At 35.9% G+C, this 18865-nt stretch overlaps 1 protein-coding gene across 1 annotated transcript; it reads right to left on the bottom strand.

Annotated features, from left to right (window-relative positions):
• Nucleotides 1-459: 459 nt before the first annotated feature.
• Nucleotides 460-12966, bottom strand: LOC112574116 (ras-related protein Rab-10-like). Its single transcript, XM_025254990.1, has 6 exons — nucleotides 12572-12966; nucleotides 9926-9986; nucleotides 8320-8458; nucleotides 7759-7848; nucleotides 7321-7422; nucleotides 460-6921 (listed from the first exon to the last, which is right to left on the bottom strand). The coding sequence occupies exons 1-6, from the start codon at nucleotides 12696-12698 to the stop codon at nucleotides 6847-6849; spliced, it is 594 nt and encodes a 197-aa protein (XP_025110775.1). The 5' UTR covers nucleotides 12699-12966; the 3' UTR covers nucleotides 460-6846.
• Nucleotides 12967-18865: the final 5899 nt, after the last annotated feature.

Here is an 18865-nt window from a genome sequence, read left to right as displayed (position 1 = left end):
GCCTAGTTTTAGTAGTTAACGGTGGGGGGGGAAAATTATTTGCCAGCAGTCCAGTAATACAAGTTCATGGGAAGACAAAGCAACATTATTCTGAACTCTTTGAAGTCTGACCAGCACACGGTTAGGAAAACCAGCGAACAGTGAGATGCAGTAATCCAGCCGATTATGGGTGGCCGAAATTTAGCTATATCTGCTGCAGTTTTAGTGACAATATTTCTTTCCCCACTTGCTTGGACCAAGGAACATCAGAAGTCAATGTTCATGAAGGAAAGACTTAAACGAAGCAGCCTCACTTGATAAGGGCAATGTATCTGAGTTTATTCGTTGTACCAGAATTAGACTTTCATCAATTTGGGCTGCTTTAGTAGCCTAAGTCTTGTTTGGTAGAAGCGGATCAACTTTATAACTGCCATTCACCACAGCAAATGTAAATGATTACAAGCATTCACACATATCCACCTATTTTACACAGAATATTTTCTTTATTGGTCTGTATGAACTTACATTCATGCATGTTTTCAGCATAAAAATTACCAACTCAATCTGTTACAAGCATTACAGATACAGTCATTCTAGTCTTTCAGAGAAACAAAGATTCCTCAGGGTCATTTGTTCAAAGGACTCTAACATTTTTCATTCATGGACAAAATGGATCATCACTCAAGATTTAAACTTCCAAGAACCATTGTCTGGAATTACATAATTTCCAATAATTTCTTGCAAGTTTGTCTTTAAATAAAAACAAACATGCTCCATATTGAAAGGAGTACAAAGCCAGTTAGCCTAACCTCTTTTCTAAAAAAAGTTGCAATAAAAACAGATCCCCTACCACTTACCAATAATTAGGATACTGAAAACTGAAGTGTTTTAATGTTATCAGTAAAAGATGAGACCTACCTCTAACCTGTTTCTACATGTTAAAAAAAAAATAAAATAAAAAAAAAAGAAACGAACAAAAAGACCAGCAATATAACAGCATGTTCAGTTCTGATGAAAAGTACCAACACATCTGCAGACTAGACAGGTACTTGGAGGTGTCTGGAATATTTTCATGTCACTGGCTAAAGTTTTTATGCTGGGAGATAATTAAGCCCCTAATATCTTTAAAAAAATTTATTTTGGTATGAACTGGCATTTTTCAGTTTAGTTATGCACTGGTATTAAGGTTAAGAATTTACACATTTAGATTATTCATGTTGTAAGAGACAGCCACATTTTAAAAACATGAAGTTTGCTAAGCACGAATGGAATCGTCACAGCTTATCTGGTATAAAACATGTTTTAAGTACTCTCATTGAATGTTCCATTTTGTTTTGTTTTTTTTTTTTAGTTTAATGATTTTGTGTAGCATATGGATTTTCATTTGAATGCAACCGTTTTAAAGTAGAAGGTTATCCAATTGTAAAAGCTATCGTTAGATATCGGCCAACCCAAAATTTCATATTATCTAATGCCGAAGAATACAAAGATTTTTATATTCAAGTTTAGAGGAAGAGGGTAGTTTATTTAGAATTAAGTTATATTAGGCAGCTTTATCATCAAGTTCAAAAACACACGACCAAGTTTAATGCTGTATATTTTTTTCTTTATATTTAGGATCCTGTACAACATAAAGCTAACTAAAGCAACCCTAAACCTTTTGAGCCATCCTAAAGTTCACAATATGCAGCAAAACTTACAGTACCAAGAGGCAGCAAGTAAAACATTGCAAACCATTAACGTATTACACGTTAATCTCATGATGAATATCACGGACTATTGAGAAATTATTCATGGTGTAAGAATTTCTCATATTACATCACTGAAGGCAGAGAGGCATAAAAATATTCCCTACGTAAAAAGTAAAAAGTGCAGTTGAACCTGAGTGCTTTACGGGAACAGCCCTAAATATTTTTTAAATTTTAGAGGAAAGAGAACTCTTGTCAGGCACAGTTTTCTCCCTTTAGCAGTGCTCATGATATTCTTTAAAACATTGGAAAAAAACTGATACTGCTCTACAGCTCATTTGCCATTTATTTGCACACTGTTGTTAATTCTACCATGCAAATTCATATCACTACATCTAAAATATGTGTAAGTAAATGAAGGAAGCAGAAGGGGGTTGACCTATTTATGCAAAAGGTCTGAAGATAATGCTAATTAATATGCAGGAAGTTCAGGCTCTTAAATGGAGTATGCCAAATGTTGCTGGCATGAATCACACTTGATGGTCTATCTTCCTGGTTGCCAAGTTTGCATCAAACACTACTTCAGACTGGAATTTTATTACTTTACCTATCTCACCAGAGCAAACAGATCACTTCAGCAAAAGCCATTGTATGCAGCATATTATACATAATGATCCACAACACAAAAGAAACAGTGTTTACATGTTTTATGTACAATAACCCATGCTGAAGCTAAAGGGAAAAAACACAAATGTACAGAAATAAAACATTGTAACAACCAAATCCTATGGGCTGTTTTTCAAAGCACTAGAAAGCAGTTCTTTATGTAGATAAAAGAAATTCCACCAAGCAAGGGGAAAATGTTAAAGTAATCCCACTGAAAATGCATAAAACCATATAAAATGTGACACCTGGAGGGAGAAAAGTTTGCTGAATAATTATCACAAACCAGTCTTAATTGATGCTTTTAAGTTCTGATTTCTGGAAAATGCAAGTTATGTAAACATTCGACCCATGAAATGTTGAAAATTAACGTAATTTTTAACTGCATAATAGCAGTCACTATTATACCAAATGACAGTAACTAGAGGTCATGATCAACTACGGTCAAAAACTGGAACTAGTTCATTAACCCGAGCAAAAAACTCATTTACTGTTACATGCTACGTGTTTAGTGTAATATTTAACAACTTTTACTATATTCTCTACATTAACACTGGGGCTTAAGATCGTATACGATAAGGAAGTCCTAAACAGTACTAAAGATTTACAAACCACAGCCTCACTAAACTTGCAGCAAATTTTTTTCTCCTTCAGAATCCAATTATACTTGTATCTAATTCTCTCCACCCTTTTACAAGGGCAAAAGGTGAGTCACTTGCCAAAGAAGATGGACAAAAGCCATAATATGAAGTTCACACCCTGGTGAAACCAATATTACAAAAATCCTTCACATGAAAATAATGGACTAAAAATGCTGCAGCAAAAATATGTTGAAGCTTTGTCTCCGACGAAACAAATTTATAAGACTGCTGCATCAATGAACTTAGATACATTTCCAGAATGAACAACAAAATAATTGTTTCTTTATCTGTGGACAGGATGGGTGGGTTATAAATGTAAATTTTCAAAAGAAATGTTCATTCCTGAACACAAGTTAAAATTTTGCCAGCCATTATATTATCAAACATCCATCTACTTTGGACTGCCCCCTAGTGGACTATCCTTAAAATAAAAAAAAAGAAAAGCAATTACAATCTTTTAATTTTGAGCCTCTGTACTTGATTCTTCCCTTTTTATTTAGTTCATCACCAGGTAAATGATTCAACTCCAAATAATAGCCCTTGTTTAGACACCCAAGTGCAAAGTACACATCTACCCTCCAATGAACACAAGCCTTTTTGAACCCATACTTTCATAAAACATGAAATAATGAACTGACAAATTCTTTCATGACAAGTGTGAACACAAAGCACAAATGAGCAAATATCACAGGACAATTCAGACACTTCACTAAATTAGCGCCAGATGCATCATGTGCAACAGAACATTTTTGAATTTGTATTGATCAGGAGTTAGTTTTCTTCCCTTGCCATTTATGTTCAAGCAGAGCAGTCCTTCTGACCTGGAGTTCAATGGGAAAGTAACCGAGTTCTAAAAAATTTGTAAACAAAACATTTATTTTTGTATCATGTTTTCAACCGATGTTTCTGTATCTTTCCTCATTCTATCAAGTCTTTATTTTGCTGTTCCGTATTTTTATGGAAAAGATGGCAACAGAAAACCTCATGTGCCAGGAACACCCTAGAGTAAATAGATGCAGATAACTTTGTAGAACTTTAAATGAACAGCAAGATCAAGACAGATTTATGGCAAAAAATATAACAGAAGGATGCACACCTTTATAGGTTTTTTAACAAAACTGCAAATTAGTCTTCACTGGCTTTATGCAGTTGCATCATTTTCAAGCATCTGTTTGATATATTTATTTAAGACCTGAAAAATGTCTTTAACAGTAGTTTTAAACATTTTATTAAACCCTAACTGGTCAAAAATGCACAAATGCCGATGCCACATTTTAATCTAAAAAAAAATATATTAACATAAAATCCTCATGTGTTGCTGGGGTTTCCAGCACTTTACTTTCATCATCAAACCAAATTAAACCATCAAAGTAATAATTACAGCTTTACTGATTGACTCCTGCAATACACTTTTTTAATATATATTTTTTTGGGGGAGTCATCATCATATCTTGTCATAATAATGTCCACAATCTCCCTTGCTAAAGAGAGAGATCAAAAACCTTAGCCAAACAGTTAAAACTTAATTCATATTTCATCATCATCAATAAGACTTCTGTGCTTCACATGTGTAGTCAGGTTTTTTTAAGGCAGCTATTCTGCTGAAGATGGCATGACATAAACATTGAATATTGTTATTGGTTTTCTTCAGAATAAAATCATAGTAAGCAAGATAAACTGTATTGACCATAAACCTGCTTTTGTTTTTTGTAGAGTTATAAACATATCTAGTTTTAGTAATCTGCCAAGTTTGAACCTTGGGCTAGAACAGTCTTCTAATTTCAATGTTCACATAATAAATGACAACTGATCCAACAGCACAGATACCACAGACTGAAAAAATGTTAGGTTATTTTTGGAGAAATTATTTAAGAAGAAGAAATGTTCAAAACAGGTGCAGCATAAGCAGAGAACTTTTAAGTTTAAATGCACCTGGAACAAATTTTCCATCACAATTTCAATAAATCAATTTCATCTATTTGTCTGAAAGACTGCACTTTCTTACACTCTAAGAAAGGTATTTGGTGAATGTAAATGTATGTGTGTGTAAATTATGAAAATGTTCCAACTCGGTAAAAGTGATTTATTACTTTTCAACAACCAACAAAAAAAAAATGGCTACAGTCTCCATTAAAAAAAAAACCCCTTTTACACATTACTCACACTTAGGATATCTTTCAAACAAACCTTACAAGTGCACCTGCCCTTCGTCCACTTAAAAAAAAACACAAGCAAAACAACCTATAGGCATTCTTAAGCCTACAAATATTGCATATCAGACATCACTGTACCCAAAACACTTATCTTTACAAAATGGGGGACAAAACCATCACAACAAATGTCTTTCATCTTCTACAGCAGCCCAACCTATCCAAAATAGAACGTATTGAAAACTTTTATTACAGTTCTACACTTTAGAAGAGATCTTTTATTAAAGGATGCTTAGCTTTACATTTAAGACTGAGACACCAGTTCATTTCTGAAATATGGAAAGCACATGAGTGCATATGATAAACGATGCCATTTCATTTATAATGCGTAGGGCTCAATTCAGCTCATATTCACATATGAACTCAACACGAAAACTAATATAGCCGATTTTCTGCTGACTGATGCCTTGTGGGGGCAGTTTGTATCAGCATTAACATAAAAACAAAAATTAATTCTCTGACAAAGATTCTCCACTCAAAAGTTACAAAACAAAAAGAATGTACCCAAGCCTATACATCTACATGGTCAGGAAAAAGATCAACAGACAGAAACAATATGCATAAACCTATAACACACAAATGTACACTCTGCTGTGAAACCATGCAAGGGATAACCATACAACCCACAGTATGAGCAGATGCAAAACAGGCCAAACAGCAGCAACATTTTACATATTTCTGAAGCATACTGTCGTGCAAGTGTACAAGTAACTGGTAACAATCATGTGAAGATATTCAAAAGTCTGTTTACATAATTATCATGTCTTGTTTTTATTAGTCCAACAGCTATATCCGTTTCAAAAGGCAATAATTTTTTCCAGTAAAAGACAGAATTGATTTTAAACTTAAAACTGAGGTCTTTGAAGTAACAGAGATCATAAACAGATGATTAGCAAATTATCTTAGTGCTTATTGACTCTATAGTACTTGCTTGGTTATAGATCTTCTGTACTGAAGAGTGCAAATGGTTACAAAAGGAATCATTAAAATGTTCTCTACCAAATGAATATCAAGTCTGTGTTCTAAAAGACAATCAAAATTCATGTTAATAAAAAAAATTGGAACAAAAAACCCTCCCTACCCACCCTTCAATCCACATTTCTGCTTTCAATTTCTTATTTATCATGTGCCCAATGGACCACCACGTACAGTCAGATCATAAATTATTTCATTAATTAATGCATGCTCACAAACATACAACATGGGCGTTATACCTGCCATGACTTAAGAAAAGCTGTTAATCAAATTTAACTTTCTTGAATTCCTGTCATATGCAGTGTAAGGTAAATTAGGACTGAGCAAAATTGGAGTTTGGTGACAAGGGAAAGGCAAGCTGGAAGAAGGAAGGAAGAAAGGATGTCTACAATGATCACAGTCCAATGTTTTGCTTCATTCCTGCTGGTCAGCATGACATTTTAAAACAGCCACAATTCTTGTTTCATTCCTTGGGGAACCAAAATGCAGTGAAGACAGCTTTTCAGGCAGCAGCACAAATGATCTAAGCTGGGGCTCTCTTGTTGAATGATGAACAGGCTTTTGTGAAAAAATTTGGGGAGAAACTGGACATCATGTTTTTTTTTCTGTACACAGTCAAGAGGCATGGAACGCAATGATGCAGTGTTTGATATATGTGTGTACGAGTTTGAGTGCGTGTTTGCAAAAATATTAACAACACTTCCTGGAGCTAGGCTCTTTACTACTCACATCCACTCCTCCTGGATCTGACACTCGACCTGGTGTCTGCAAACAGAATATTAAAAGTGAAAACCAAAAGAGTAAAGCTCTTTGTATTTAAGTAGTGACAACTATATGGATGTATAAATTTGTTTCTGTCATTCATAAAAATAAAAGAGTTAAGCAGATATCAATTTTTCATAAGACCTTCGAGGTAACATCAAATCACTAAACAACTAGCAATCACCTGAAGTTGATCAAGAAAGTTTCCTGCAAGCTGTAGTGAGCTAAAAACACTACTTTTTCTTCTTACACAGAAGTGAAATAAGTGGTGCATGGATGCACACAAACTTACATGCACCATGATGCACAGAAATTTGAAAAGAAGACAAATCAAGACTGTACTTTTGACACCTAAACAAAAAATGGAGCTGCACGTGAAGACACAAAATTGGAAGCACAAACCTTATTCAAAATTGCCTGAGCCAAGTCCATGAATGCCTTTTCCACATTTATATTGGCTTTTGCACTGGTTTCCAGGAAAGGAATGCAGTGTTCTTTTGCAATCTGAAGACAAAAGGAAAGCTAACATAAATATGACAGCAGTGTTGTATCTCAATATTATAATTATGGCCATGTGACAGGACTGGAAGTCTTTACCATATGGTTGTTATACCATAGCATTTAACTACAATCTCAAATAGGCATCTATGTAATTCTGAAATAAAAATTATCTTTTTTCCAAAGACAATTATGAATTCCCATAAACAAATGACATTTTAATACAGCAAAAGAATATCTAGATGCATAATAGTTATCTTCTAGTAGAAAGCAACAAACAACAGAAAGCCCTCACAAACATTTAAAGAATTATTATTGTTAAAAGTATTTTTAAATACTTACGGCTTCTCCGCGGCTGTTAGCCACCTGTCGTTTGTCTTCCATGTCACACTTATTACCCAGTATCATTTTTTCAACATCTTCATTGGCATGCTGCAATATTGACAATAGTGCTTTTCTTTACTTTTACTGTTCTTTGACTCCAAAAGAATTCTTATTTCCTGAAGACTAAGCGTTATATCACAAATATGGATCCCAAAAGAAATGGTAGTCAAAACCAAGAAAGCATCAAAACCCCATGTTTCTTTATCAGCATATTAGCCATAATTTAGAGAGAAGCAATAGGTTTAATGGATGAAAAAAGATGTCAACACCTAAGGAAATAGCCTCCACAAGCAAGAAGCTTAATTAATGTTCTTTTTTTTAAACATAACTTCGTAAACAAAATTGTCAAACAAGACTACATCAATTAACAAAATTACAAGATATTATTTTTTAAAGCGGCCCTATGCTCCTCAAAGGAGCAACAAGGAATAAACTATTTTTTAAAACATGAACCAAATATTTTGTTAATGAAATATGTTTAATCAGGTTTAAGTTACAACTACAACACTTTCAACTAACCTCATCAATGTTTCTGAGCCACTTAGAGATGTTTTCAAAAGTCTTAGCATTGGTGATATCGTACACCAGCATAATACCCATAGCACCACGGTAATAAGATGTGGTGATGGTGTGGAATCGCTCCTGTCCTGCTGTGTCCCTATAACATGACAGATCATAACATAAATCTTGTTTTTACAAAACATGCATGTGTAATTGTGAATGGGAGTGAATTTGCTCCTGTGAGTTTCATAACAACTTGCTTTTCACATTTAGACTATTAATTTTAAAAGACATTAAAAACCATTACCAATATTATGTGTCCCTCCTACTTTCGTGCATGTGTGTGCACAAGAGACAAGAGTTTGGATTGGTGATCTCATTGACATTTTGCAAAAGCCTCAAAACTAAACATTGCAATTGTGTTGTTAGCAAATATCCACTTCAATTGGACTAATAAATAAAGCAGCTTTCCGCCATCAGGGTACAAGATCATGACACTGCTAACACATGTACACTTGTGTTTACTTCCTGCATCTAGTCAACATTCCCCCACCCCATTTCAAAAACAAATTTATCTAATTGTTTGAAAAACTCCAATATTTTTTAATAATCTAAAACCCTCCAATACTTTATATGATGGGACAGGAAACATAGGTGTTAGAGATTTTTTGTACATACCAGTTTTATATTCTGAGTATCTTTTCCTAATGGTTTGGCAGCCTAAGAAGACACGAGCAAATGAAGTTTAATGTGTATATGCAATGCTTATAGGAAGTGGGTATTTTAGTGGTTGATAGTGTTGGTGCTCGAACTGACAGGCAAGTGGGTTCGATACCCATGTAGCGCAGCTCACTTGCTCTAGCCCACCAAGCTGGTGGGAATAGGTACCTGATCCCAAAGAGGGTCGTGGATGGTAAAGGAGGGGAGATGGGCATTACCCTCATGTAAAGCTGGCCCTGAGAAAAATTTCTAACACATCATTCCCTAATAACCTGAAAAAGGTTATGGGATGACCTTTACCTTTACCATGCTTGTGTGTAGTTTCCAACAATAGGCATAAAACCTGCTCCTCACTCACTGAGACTTAGAATTCTGTAATTTCTTTCAACTAATATGGCTAAATTTATGCATAATTGCATTTTTCAACTGCTTTATGGAAACCATGTGAGGGAAATGACCTGAAATAACACTTACAGTTGATAATTTTATTTGTAAACCAAATGGATAACACCATTCTAAACAGTTCAATGTACCATGGATTGTCAAAATACCATAATCGCATAGAATCATTAGAAAGAAGCAACAAAAGAAAAAGCAATGATCACAGCAGGGAGTATTATGCACTCATGTATATACAAGTTGTCTTCCCTGAAGACATCCATGCATAGCATAGTAACTGCTAATTCTTTTTTTTATGTATGCTAGGCAAGCTAACCTCCAAACAATTACACAAAAAAATAACAATATGCACAATGCATTCCTGTTGACCTCCAAAAAATATTATAAAAGGGTTTAAATTCTCTAGGTACACATGCATAAGATAGGGTTCTTACTATGATACCTCAAGAAAAAAAGAACAATCTGCTCTAATAAAAAGACAATGAAAACATCATATTCTGCTCACCAGATTTGTAACTTGATTTTCTTCCCACCTAGTTCCACAGTCTTAATTTTAAAATCAATTCCTGAAAACAGAAAACTTGTTTTATATAGCACTGGAGTTCATAAATAGTACAGAAATATGACATGTGCAATGTTATTTTTAAAAGACACATTTCTGAGAGCATGATGAAAAACAGAACCATGATGATGTACAAGGAATGTGGTCGATAACAGTGAAAAGAAAAGCTTTGACTGATGTTTCTTAATGTCAGCTTTGGAGCAGTTAACAGTCAGACAACATTTAAATGAGAAAATACATAGTTCAGGACACTACAACCATTAGTATTACTATTCGTTTTACAATTACAGTGGAACCTCGGTTAGCGAACGCCTCGGTAGCGAATATTTCAGTTAGCGAACAAAAATTTCGCTAAAAATTTGTCTCGGATAGCGAACAAAATTTCGGATAACGAACAGCCACAAGAACCACACGTGACCGACCAGCATGTCATCATTCGCGCTCCAGACAGTTACGATCGGTCGTTCCTTATCTATGCACATCCTTCTTATTTAGTGCTTTGTGTGCTTTATTTTAATAAGATAATCCTCAATCATGGCTCCAAAGAAGATTAAGAGCAATTAATAGTAGTGAGGTAATGACAAGGAAGCGGCCAACAATTAAATTGAAAAAGGAAATGATTTCAAAGTATGAAGGTGGCATGCGTCTGTCGGATATGTGATGTCGTATTACCGAAGAGTTGTACAAAAAAGGGCAGAAGGAACAGACACTGGACAAGTTTTTTCCTTTAACCTCAAAGCTACAGAAAAAGGAAGTCACCCCCGATTTTATAATGTCACGTGTGCTCATGGAGGGGGGAATCAAAGCAGTAATTCCACCCCTTCCTCCCCACACCTGCTTCCAACGACGCCGTCAAAATGGCACGTTTTCTGACGTTTAAATACTTTCGTTAATGTTTTTATGTTTATTTAACTCCATTTATATTGCATTATAACTGTTCTCTTTAAAACAAATACCTTTATAGCCTGTAACTTTCAAATATTAGCGAGTCAACAGCGGCTGGGAACCAATTAAATCTATTTCCTTTATTTCTTATGGAAAAAATTGTTTCGGATAACGAACAGCTTTCCAGAACGGATTAAGTTCGTTAACCGAGGTTCCACTGTATCAGGGTAGCAGCCTATAAGTGAATTCTAAGAATGTAGAAAGCAGCTACCTATTTGTGATTTACCTCACAAATAAAAACTAGTACAATAATAAGTACCCCTTTTATGGGGTAGTAGGGAAAAACAAATCAAATAAATGTATTGAAAATATGTGCAACTGAACAAATGTTAGCTGTTTAAGTTTTAAACAAATTTGTCACAACTAAATATAGCTTACACATTATTAGATACTATTATGTCAAATACTATATTTTATAACTTTTATTCCGTTTAAGTTTCTCACATACCTCTTATTCTTGTTTTTTATGTTGTGGTTTACTCTGATCAATTCCAATGTTGCAAGTGCAATAAGCAATGTCTCAGATCAATATAATATGCTATTCAAGTTTTGCATTGTATTGTAAAATAATTATTGCATTATTTAAGAAACTAATGGCCAATACACCAAAAAAGTAAAAATTATACAATAAAGATACAATATATACTTTTGTGTAGCTGATGCCAATATAAAGAAAAGTTTATAAAATTCTTTAAAGATCTACAGTTTTTAAGATTATGTTTAACTAATCTATAAATTATAAACATATTCAGCTCATCAAGAAATCTTGGATTGTTTGAACAGTTTGAGTTAAAGTGTCATAAAGAAAAACTCTTTAATTCTATTTATTTCCTGATTTCTTTTTTTTAAGTAAATAATGGACTATTGTCTAAAAATGCATTGGAATTTATCTAATCCATGACACAAATCTCATGGACACTATGGCTATAGGTTATATTTCCATCATTCCCAAATATTACATAATTTACAATCAATATTATATTTCTTTCACAATCTCTCGCTTCCCTCAGCTTTCAAACAGGCATCACAACCAACTCTTCATTTATTTACTAACTTTTGGTAAATGATGCTGTTAAAGTTTATTCTCCATTATACTTTTTAAAGTATATATATAGTTATCACTGGCTGTGTTCATCATTCTGTTCAAATCTCTTGTCAATTAAGCAGCAATGATCAAGACGAGTGAATCTAATTTTACTCTTACAGCACCTTTCCCTAATTTCAGTTACAAACTTTCCTTCAACGGAAACGTGTTATTTCTATGCCAGCTAGTTTTAAGTGTGTTTTTTTTTTTTATTTGAGTTTTACAATGGTGGCGATCCGTATACTTCCTCAAACATTAAGCCATTTGTATGCAAGGTATTTGGGTATCTAAATCTTGTCACATGCCAGTGACTCACAATTTGTGTAAGCGAGAAACAAATTTCAGTCATATGAATACCTATTATCCATCCATGGCTGTTTAAACAGATAGATATCTGAAAATATCCATAAATATTAAAAACAATCTTTGTGTTCACCTGCACGACTGCTAGTTTATGATCGAAATCTATAAATTAAAGTACGACTATGTACGACAAAAATCTGTGCGTGACTAGCGTCGTACTATAATAAACGTTGGTAAAAAAGCGAAGCTCTCTTTACCTATAGTGGAGATAAATGTAGTATTGAACGCATCGTCGGAAAATCGAAATAGCAGGCACGTTTTTCCCACACCAGAGTCTCCGATGAGCAGTAACTTGAAGAGAAGATCGTAGGTCTTTTTGGCCATCTTACGATCTCAACACATTCAAAATGCAATATGGCGTCTGCTTGACTAGACTGAAAGTAACTATGGTTTATTGGAAGAAATAACGTTCAGGTCAATGGCTGACGGTAGTCTAAAGAATAAAACACGTCTTTATCTCATTAATTTCTGGTCCTGTATATATTTTTATCAGGCGGCGGCTCTCACTTTCTGAATCTGACAAGTCTTCTTGAGCCCCGCTGATGCTCTGACGTCATTTCCTAATCCGGGCATCTAGTTGTTTTTTTTAAATAAATCTGCTTGTGTGTACATAAAGGGAGATTATTTTAATGACAAATCGGCCATTACCCAAATTTGTTAAATGTTCCTTTATTTGCATCGTACAGTAGGATCACCCCCAAAAATACTGAAAAGTATCGAAACTTAGACATCCAGTAATATATGCTATTATTGTTTTCAAATGCTGTAAAGCAGGAGTGGGCAATTAATTTTCCCAAGGGGCCGCATGACAATGACAATGACAATGACAATGACAATTCTTTATTAACGAGGGGTAAAATAAGCAACTGAGCGCTTTTTTCCACTTAGCCCTCGCCCTTTTCAGGGAAAAAATTAACTATAGAAATGAATTAATTAAGCATTAAATATAAAAAGATAATAAGCATAAAAATTAACTATATAAATGAATTAATTAAGCATTAAATATAAAAAGATAATAAGCATAGAGAAGGGTGGATATGTACAAAGTGATGGTTAAAGAAGAGATTAGCATATATTCACAAGGTCACCTGGAGTTGGTAGGAATTAGAGGGCTTATCTATATATCTTGAACGTATTGAGATAGATGGCGTCGAAAGCAGGCCAGGGAGTGCAATTGTTTGAGATGGAGAGGGAGGCTGTTCCATAGCGCACTCCCTGAAAATTGCAGACTTGATTTGAAGAGGTCTAGTCTTGGAAAGGGGATATTCAGTTTTGGGAAGGTTCTAGAGTTATTGGAGGAAAATAGGAGAGAGAGTCTGGGCGATAATTTACCCATCAGTATTTTATACATGAAAATGCATTTGTTAAATTTGAGTCTATTTTTAAGAGGAAGGACGCCTAGAGAGGTGAAGTCACGTGGGTCTAATTTCGGTTTTAGCAGGACGGCTTTGATTGCTCGCCTCTGAACACTAGCTAGAGGTTTCATGGAGGATCCACTAGCGGAGTCCCAGAGGGTAGAGGCATAGTCAATGACTGATTGGATGTGGGTGGTGTAGAAGAGTTTTCTTGTGTGAGTGTCAAGGAAATGTTTGATTCTGGACAGCTGGTAGACTTTCTTGGAAATGTTTTTACTTGTGGTGGAAATGTGTTGGGACCACGATAAGTTGTTGTCAATGGTAACACCCATTAGTTTGTGGACCTGTACTTCAGTTATTGACTGAGCGCCGATTTGGATAGTAGGAAATGGGGTGGCTAGGTTTTGTCTTTTCTGTCTGGTTGTTAGAAGCATGACTTCAGTTTTCTGGGGGTTGAGGGACATGTGGTTGGATTCAGTCCAAGCCTGGAGCTCGTCGGCGCTCAGCTGTAGGATGGAAGCGAGTGGCTCAATCTTTTGGTGGTGAGCGTGTATTGTGGTGTCGTCTGCAAACATTTCACAGGATTGGGATATATGGAGAGGAAGATCGTTTATGTATATGGAGAAAAGCAGGGGTCCTAGTACTGACCCTTGAGGGACACCGAATTTAACTTCAAGGGGATCAGACAGTTGGTTGTTGACAGCAACTCTCTGAGTTCGATTGTCAAGAAAGGAGATAAGGAGTTCGATGCTACTGGTACTTAGTTTATATAAAGTTAGTTTTCTAATAAGCAGATTGTGATCTATGACATCAAAGGCTTTGGCAAAGTCAACAAATAAGGCGGCAGAGAAAAGATTGTCATTAATATTATTTAGCCATTGTTCCACCATAGATGTAAGAGCGGTGTGGCAAGAGTGACGAGGCCTAAAGCCGGATTGGTTTGTATGGAGGAGTTCATACCTTAGAAGGTGCTCTTGTAGGTGCTTGTGGATGTGTTTTTCTAAGGGTTTTGAGAGAGGTGATAGAATTGAGATTGGACGATAATTTGTAGGGTCGCTTGGATCTCCTGATTTGTGAATTGGGATTACTTTTGCTTGTTTAAGGTGCATTGGAAAGTAAGATTTATCAATACAGAGGTTATACAGATAGGTCAGGCTTTCCGCAATGGCCGGTGCTGAGAGCTTTAGGATTTTGTTGTTGATGCTGTCTGGACCTTTGGTGTTAGTATCCTTAAGTTTGGTGAGTGCTTGATATACATCCAATATAGTCATTGGTGGGATGGAGAGAGCCATATCAATGTGCTTCGAGTTACAGAAGCTTTGTAACTTGTCTAGATTGTTTTCTTGTGACTTGTCATTTAAGACTACCCTAGGAGCGATTCCTGCAAAATGTGCGTTCAGAGTGTTAGGGGCTATTGTAGTTGCGGGACTGGTTTTTCTTGACTTGTTGGTTAGCTGATTGATGGCTTTCCAAATCAGTTTGGTGTTCTGTTTGCATTCTATCAGTTTGCTAAAGTAGTTTTTCATCTTGCTTCGTTTCATAGCGGTGACAAAATTTCTTTGCTTTTTGAATTCCGCTTCCTGGCCCCTCCTTTTAAGTTTGTCTCTTACATTAATTGCTGCTTGGAGCTCCAGGTCGAACCAAGCAGGTTTGATGTGGTGTTTAACACGTTTGGTCCGCAGTGGTACATGCTTATTGTATATTTGTAGATATTGGTTGTGCCAGTAGGTGATGGCTTCATCTGGGTCTGTGATATCATATATTTTGTTTAGGGGAGAGTTGTATAGATCAGCTAGAAATTTAGTTTCCTCAAAGGTTTTAAAGGAGCGGTAGGTGATTGTTTGAGAAATTGAGATGGTTTTAGAGGGCCGGACTAATATAGTTAACTCAGTTTTACCCAATACTGCATATATATACTGGCGGGCGGGCCGGTCAGAGACAGGATCCGGCCCGCTGGCCGGCCTTTGCCCAGGTCTGCTGTAAAGGTTTAAAATGCGCGGACGGGCTCACGGTAGTCGCGCAAATGTGTTTAAATAATATGTGGATTTCCTTTTACTTAAAATTAAAACCAGCCTTTTCATACATTGATGAAGTGCACGTATATTATGGTACTTTTTTTTTTAGATAATCTGGAAAAGGTAACAATGTTACCACGAACTATAACATCCCTTAATATACGTCCATGGTGTTAAAGTTCACATTGACAAAATGCTGACTGATGCACACCCCTTTTTTCAGAACTAATTGTTGATGTGTTGCACAACATACACAACAGGAGAAGTATAGGAGAACATGGTACAAGTCTAGACAAAAGAGTTTTAAAGAATAAAATTAAATGTACGTATGTATACTTGTACGCGTAACTGTACGTTACCATGCAGCTTTTTTTTTCTCTTTTTCTTTTTTTTTTTTTTTTTTTTTTTAATACGCACAGCGTTCAACGGGGCGTGAATTCGGACTGTGTCCTGTCTTCCATATACCTAATTTTTTCACAATGTATATTTATATATCGCGCATACACTAGGTGTATGAAAAAATATATACGAAATTATGAAAATATCGACAAGACCAAACGGTCATATTCACTGACACTATAGGGGGAAAAACTGCACAAAGCAATATCGATGGAGAAGCCTAGCTGACACTTCATGTTTCCTGTGTATTGCGTCAATTGTTTTCACACACCTTAGGTCGTCGCGATAGGTATATGATATCAATATATCAAAGCATGAAGTACTGACGTGAACTGATAAATTTAACCTGACAGCTGTCATGGATCGATGAGTCTCGATGGGAAAAAAATGTGTCTGTTTAATTTATATCTGTATAATTGTTAGAATCATGATCTACTGCGAACAGTTCCTCAAACAGAATGGTTTTTCTTTTCTTCGTCTTTTTAAATTATTAGTTTACATCTTTTAAAAAAATCAGCTGACTTGACTGCGTTGCTATTTTTATCAGCAAATGCACATATATACGAGTTCTGCATTTAAGTCCAAGCACTTCCTGGCCATAATTAACTTTGCTTATTGTCACTGAACCCGGAAAGATTAAGATTTCCTGCTGGATTATTTTGCATTTATTAACTTATTTTACTTTTTTCTACTTCAGTTTCCTTTTTTTTCTTGATGGTTCAGTGCCGTAAGTATAGTTTGGCAGCTTCAATAAAACGACTTCATAAGTTCCTCGACATACTGTCCATATTCTCGAACTTTTTTTTTTTTTTTAATCAGATGATTCATTGAAAAGGGTCGCCCAACTGGCTACAGTTATCGCAGTGTTAGATAAGATTTGTTCACCTTTTGTAACCTGTGTAGTGTTTGTCCACTGGTTTACGCTTACTGGTATAAGTTTTAAATAAAAGAACAACACTTGAGCATTCTAATTCAGTGTTATATAATACCACTGACGATGCGTGTGATTACGTTAGGGAAGTTGCAACTGTCTTCAAACACAACGACACTGGATGGGACCAGTCGGTTTCATCAAATCTCCAATAGTTTTCTTTCATATATTAGTTCATGAAATGCACATTTTCAAAAGTCAGTGTAGAATTGGACCATCCAAAGTAGAAGATCAGTCTTTTAGTTTGAACGTGTTGATTTTTTTCTACGGAAGCACGTGGACTTAACAATTAGAAAAAGCTGATAACGTGTTATTAGTGATGTGCTCCGCTTAGGACTTGGCTATTGAAATGTCACTCGTTTAACGCATACCGATCAATTTTTCGTAATTCTGTAGAATCCATTCTTTGCTCATTTTTCAAGAATTGCAACTTCATTGTTTTAGTTCTGCTGTGCAAACATTTCTCACCTCCATTATCACAAATCTTCGATGGCTATACTGACGACCGATGCAGTGAAAATACCAGATATAGGGCTTACTGATGACACACATTCTTTATGGGTGATGTCACATATGTTTTACACACACACACACACACACTTTTTTTAAAAATCATACCAGGGGTTTACCTCACAACCTATCCCTTCCTTATCATTTTCTTCCCTTTACTCCATTTTCTCATATCCCCTTTCCCGTAATTGCTAAATCTTCTAAAGGCGGACGCATTTACTTGCAAAAGTGTTTTCTTATTAAGCTTGCTTTCTCATTTTGAGTTGACCTGCGGATGAAGAGCTAATGTGCGCTATCACTACCAAAATACCCAGATAAGCTGGGTTCATGAGTGAGACCACACTTCAGTGATGTAAGGGGTGTATTTTGGGATCATTTGCTAGCAACAGATAAATGATGATGACAGGCAAAACATAATTCAGCTATCTTGGACCTGTTCACTTTACAATGGTTGTTGTGTGCGTTAATTAAGGATCCAAATTATTTTGATGACATCTTTCCAGTAACCATTTCAATAAAACTGTAGACGTTGAAGGAGGGAGGTGTAGAGCATCAGCTTGAAACAAGTCTACAAGATGTCAATGTACCTGATCCCAGACATATCAGTTTAATAGCCTTTTTTTAATTGTTTACCACAAGAAACCTACATTTTGTATTGCAGGACTTTTTCTTATGCCTTATTTATTCACCCCGTGATTGGCATCAATTGACAATCATAATAATTATGTATAATTATATCATAGTGGTCCATCGGAAGTGGTCGTCGGGTTGCTAGCTGAATAGACGCAATGGCGAGGCTTGCCACTTTGGTCTCTCTAGCGATGGTGAGCAGGTCTTGCACAGAACGACCAGTCCAAACTTTTATGTTTGCAAACTCACTTCTTCCTGTCCACATCGGCCTCGATCGCCCTCCAAAATACCAAGCAGGACGGTCCTGCTGAGTGTCGTTCCTGGTCGCATGGCCGAATCAGAGTTACACGAAGGGGTTCCTGATAGTCCAGTAGGGTGGCAACTTTGTACAAGGTCGTTGGTTTTGCGTTCCATGTAGGAGATTCTGAGCAGCTTCCTCAATCCCTTGGTCTCGAACGCCTGTTATCTCCTCTTTGTATCGGCAACCAGAGTTCACGTCTCACGTCCGTACACCACAATTCGAAATACCAGGGACTTGCACAGTGTGTACTCAGTAGCAGGACTGCATATTCTGTTCAGTATGGCTATTGTAGCTGTTGTTACTTTTGCGATCCTCATGTGGATGTCTGGCGTAGAGTTGCTATCTTTGGG

The sequence above is a fragment of the Pomacea canaliculata genome, linkage group LG10 (assembly GCF_003073045.1).
Source record: "Pomacea canaliculata isolate SZHN2017 linkage group LG10, ASM307304v1, whole genome shotgun sequence".
NCBI lineage: Eukaryota > Metazoa > Mollusca > Gastropoda > Architaenioglossa > Ampullariidae > Pomacea > Pomacea canaliculata.
Note: the sequence above shows the minus strand (reverse complement) of the source record. Positions and strands in the feature narration are given on the sequence as shown.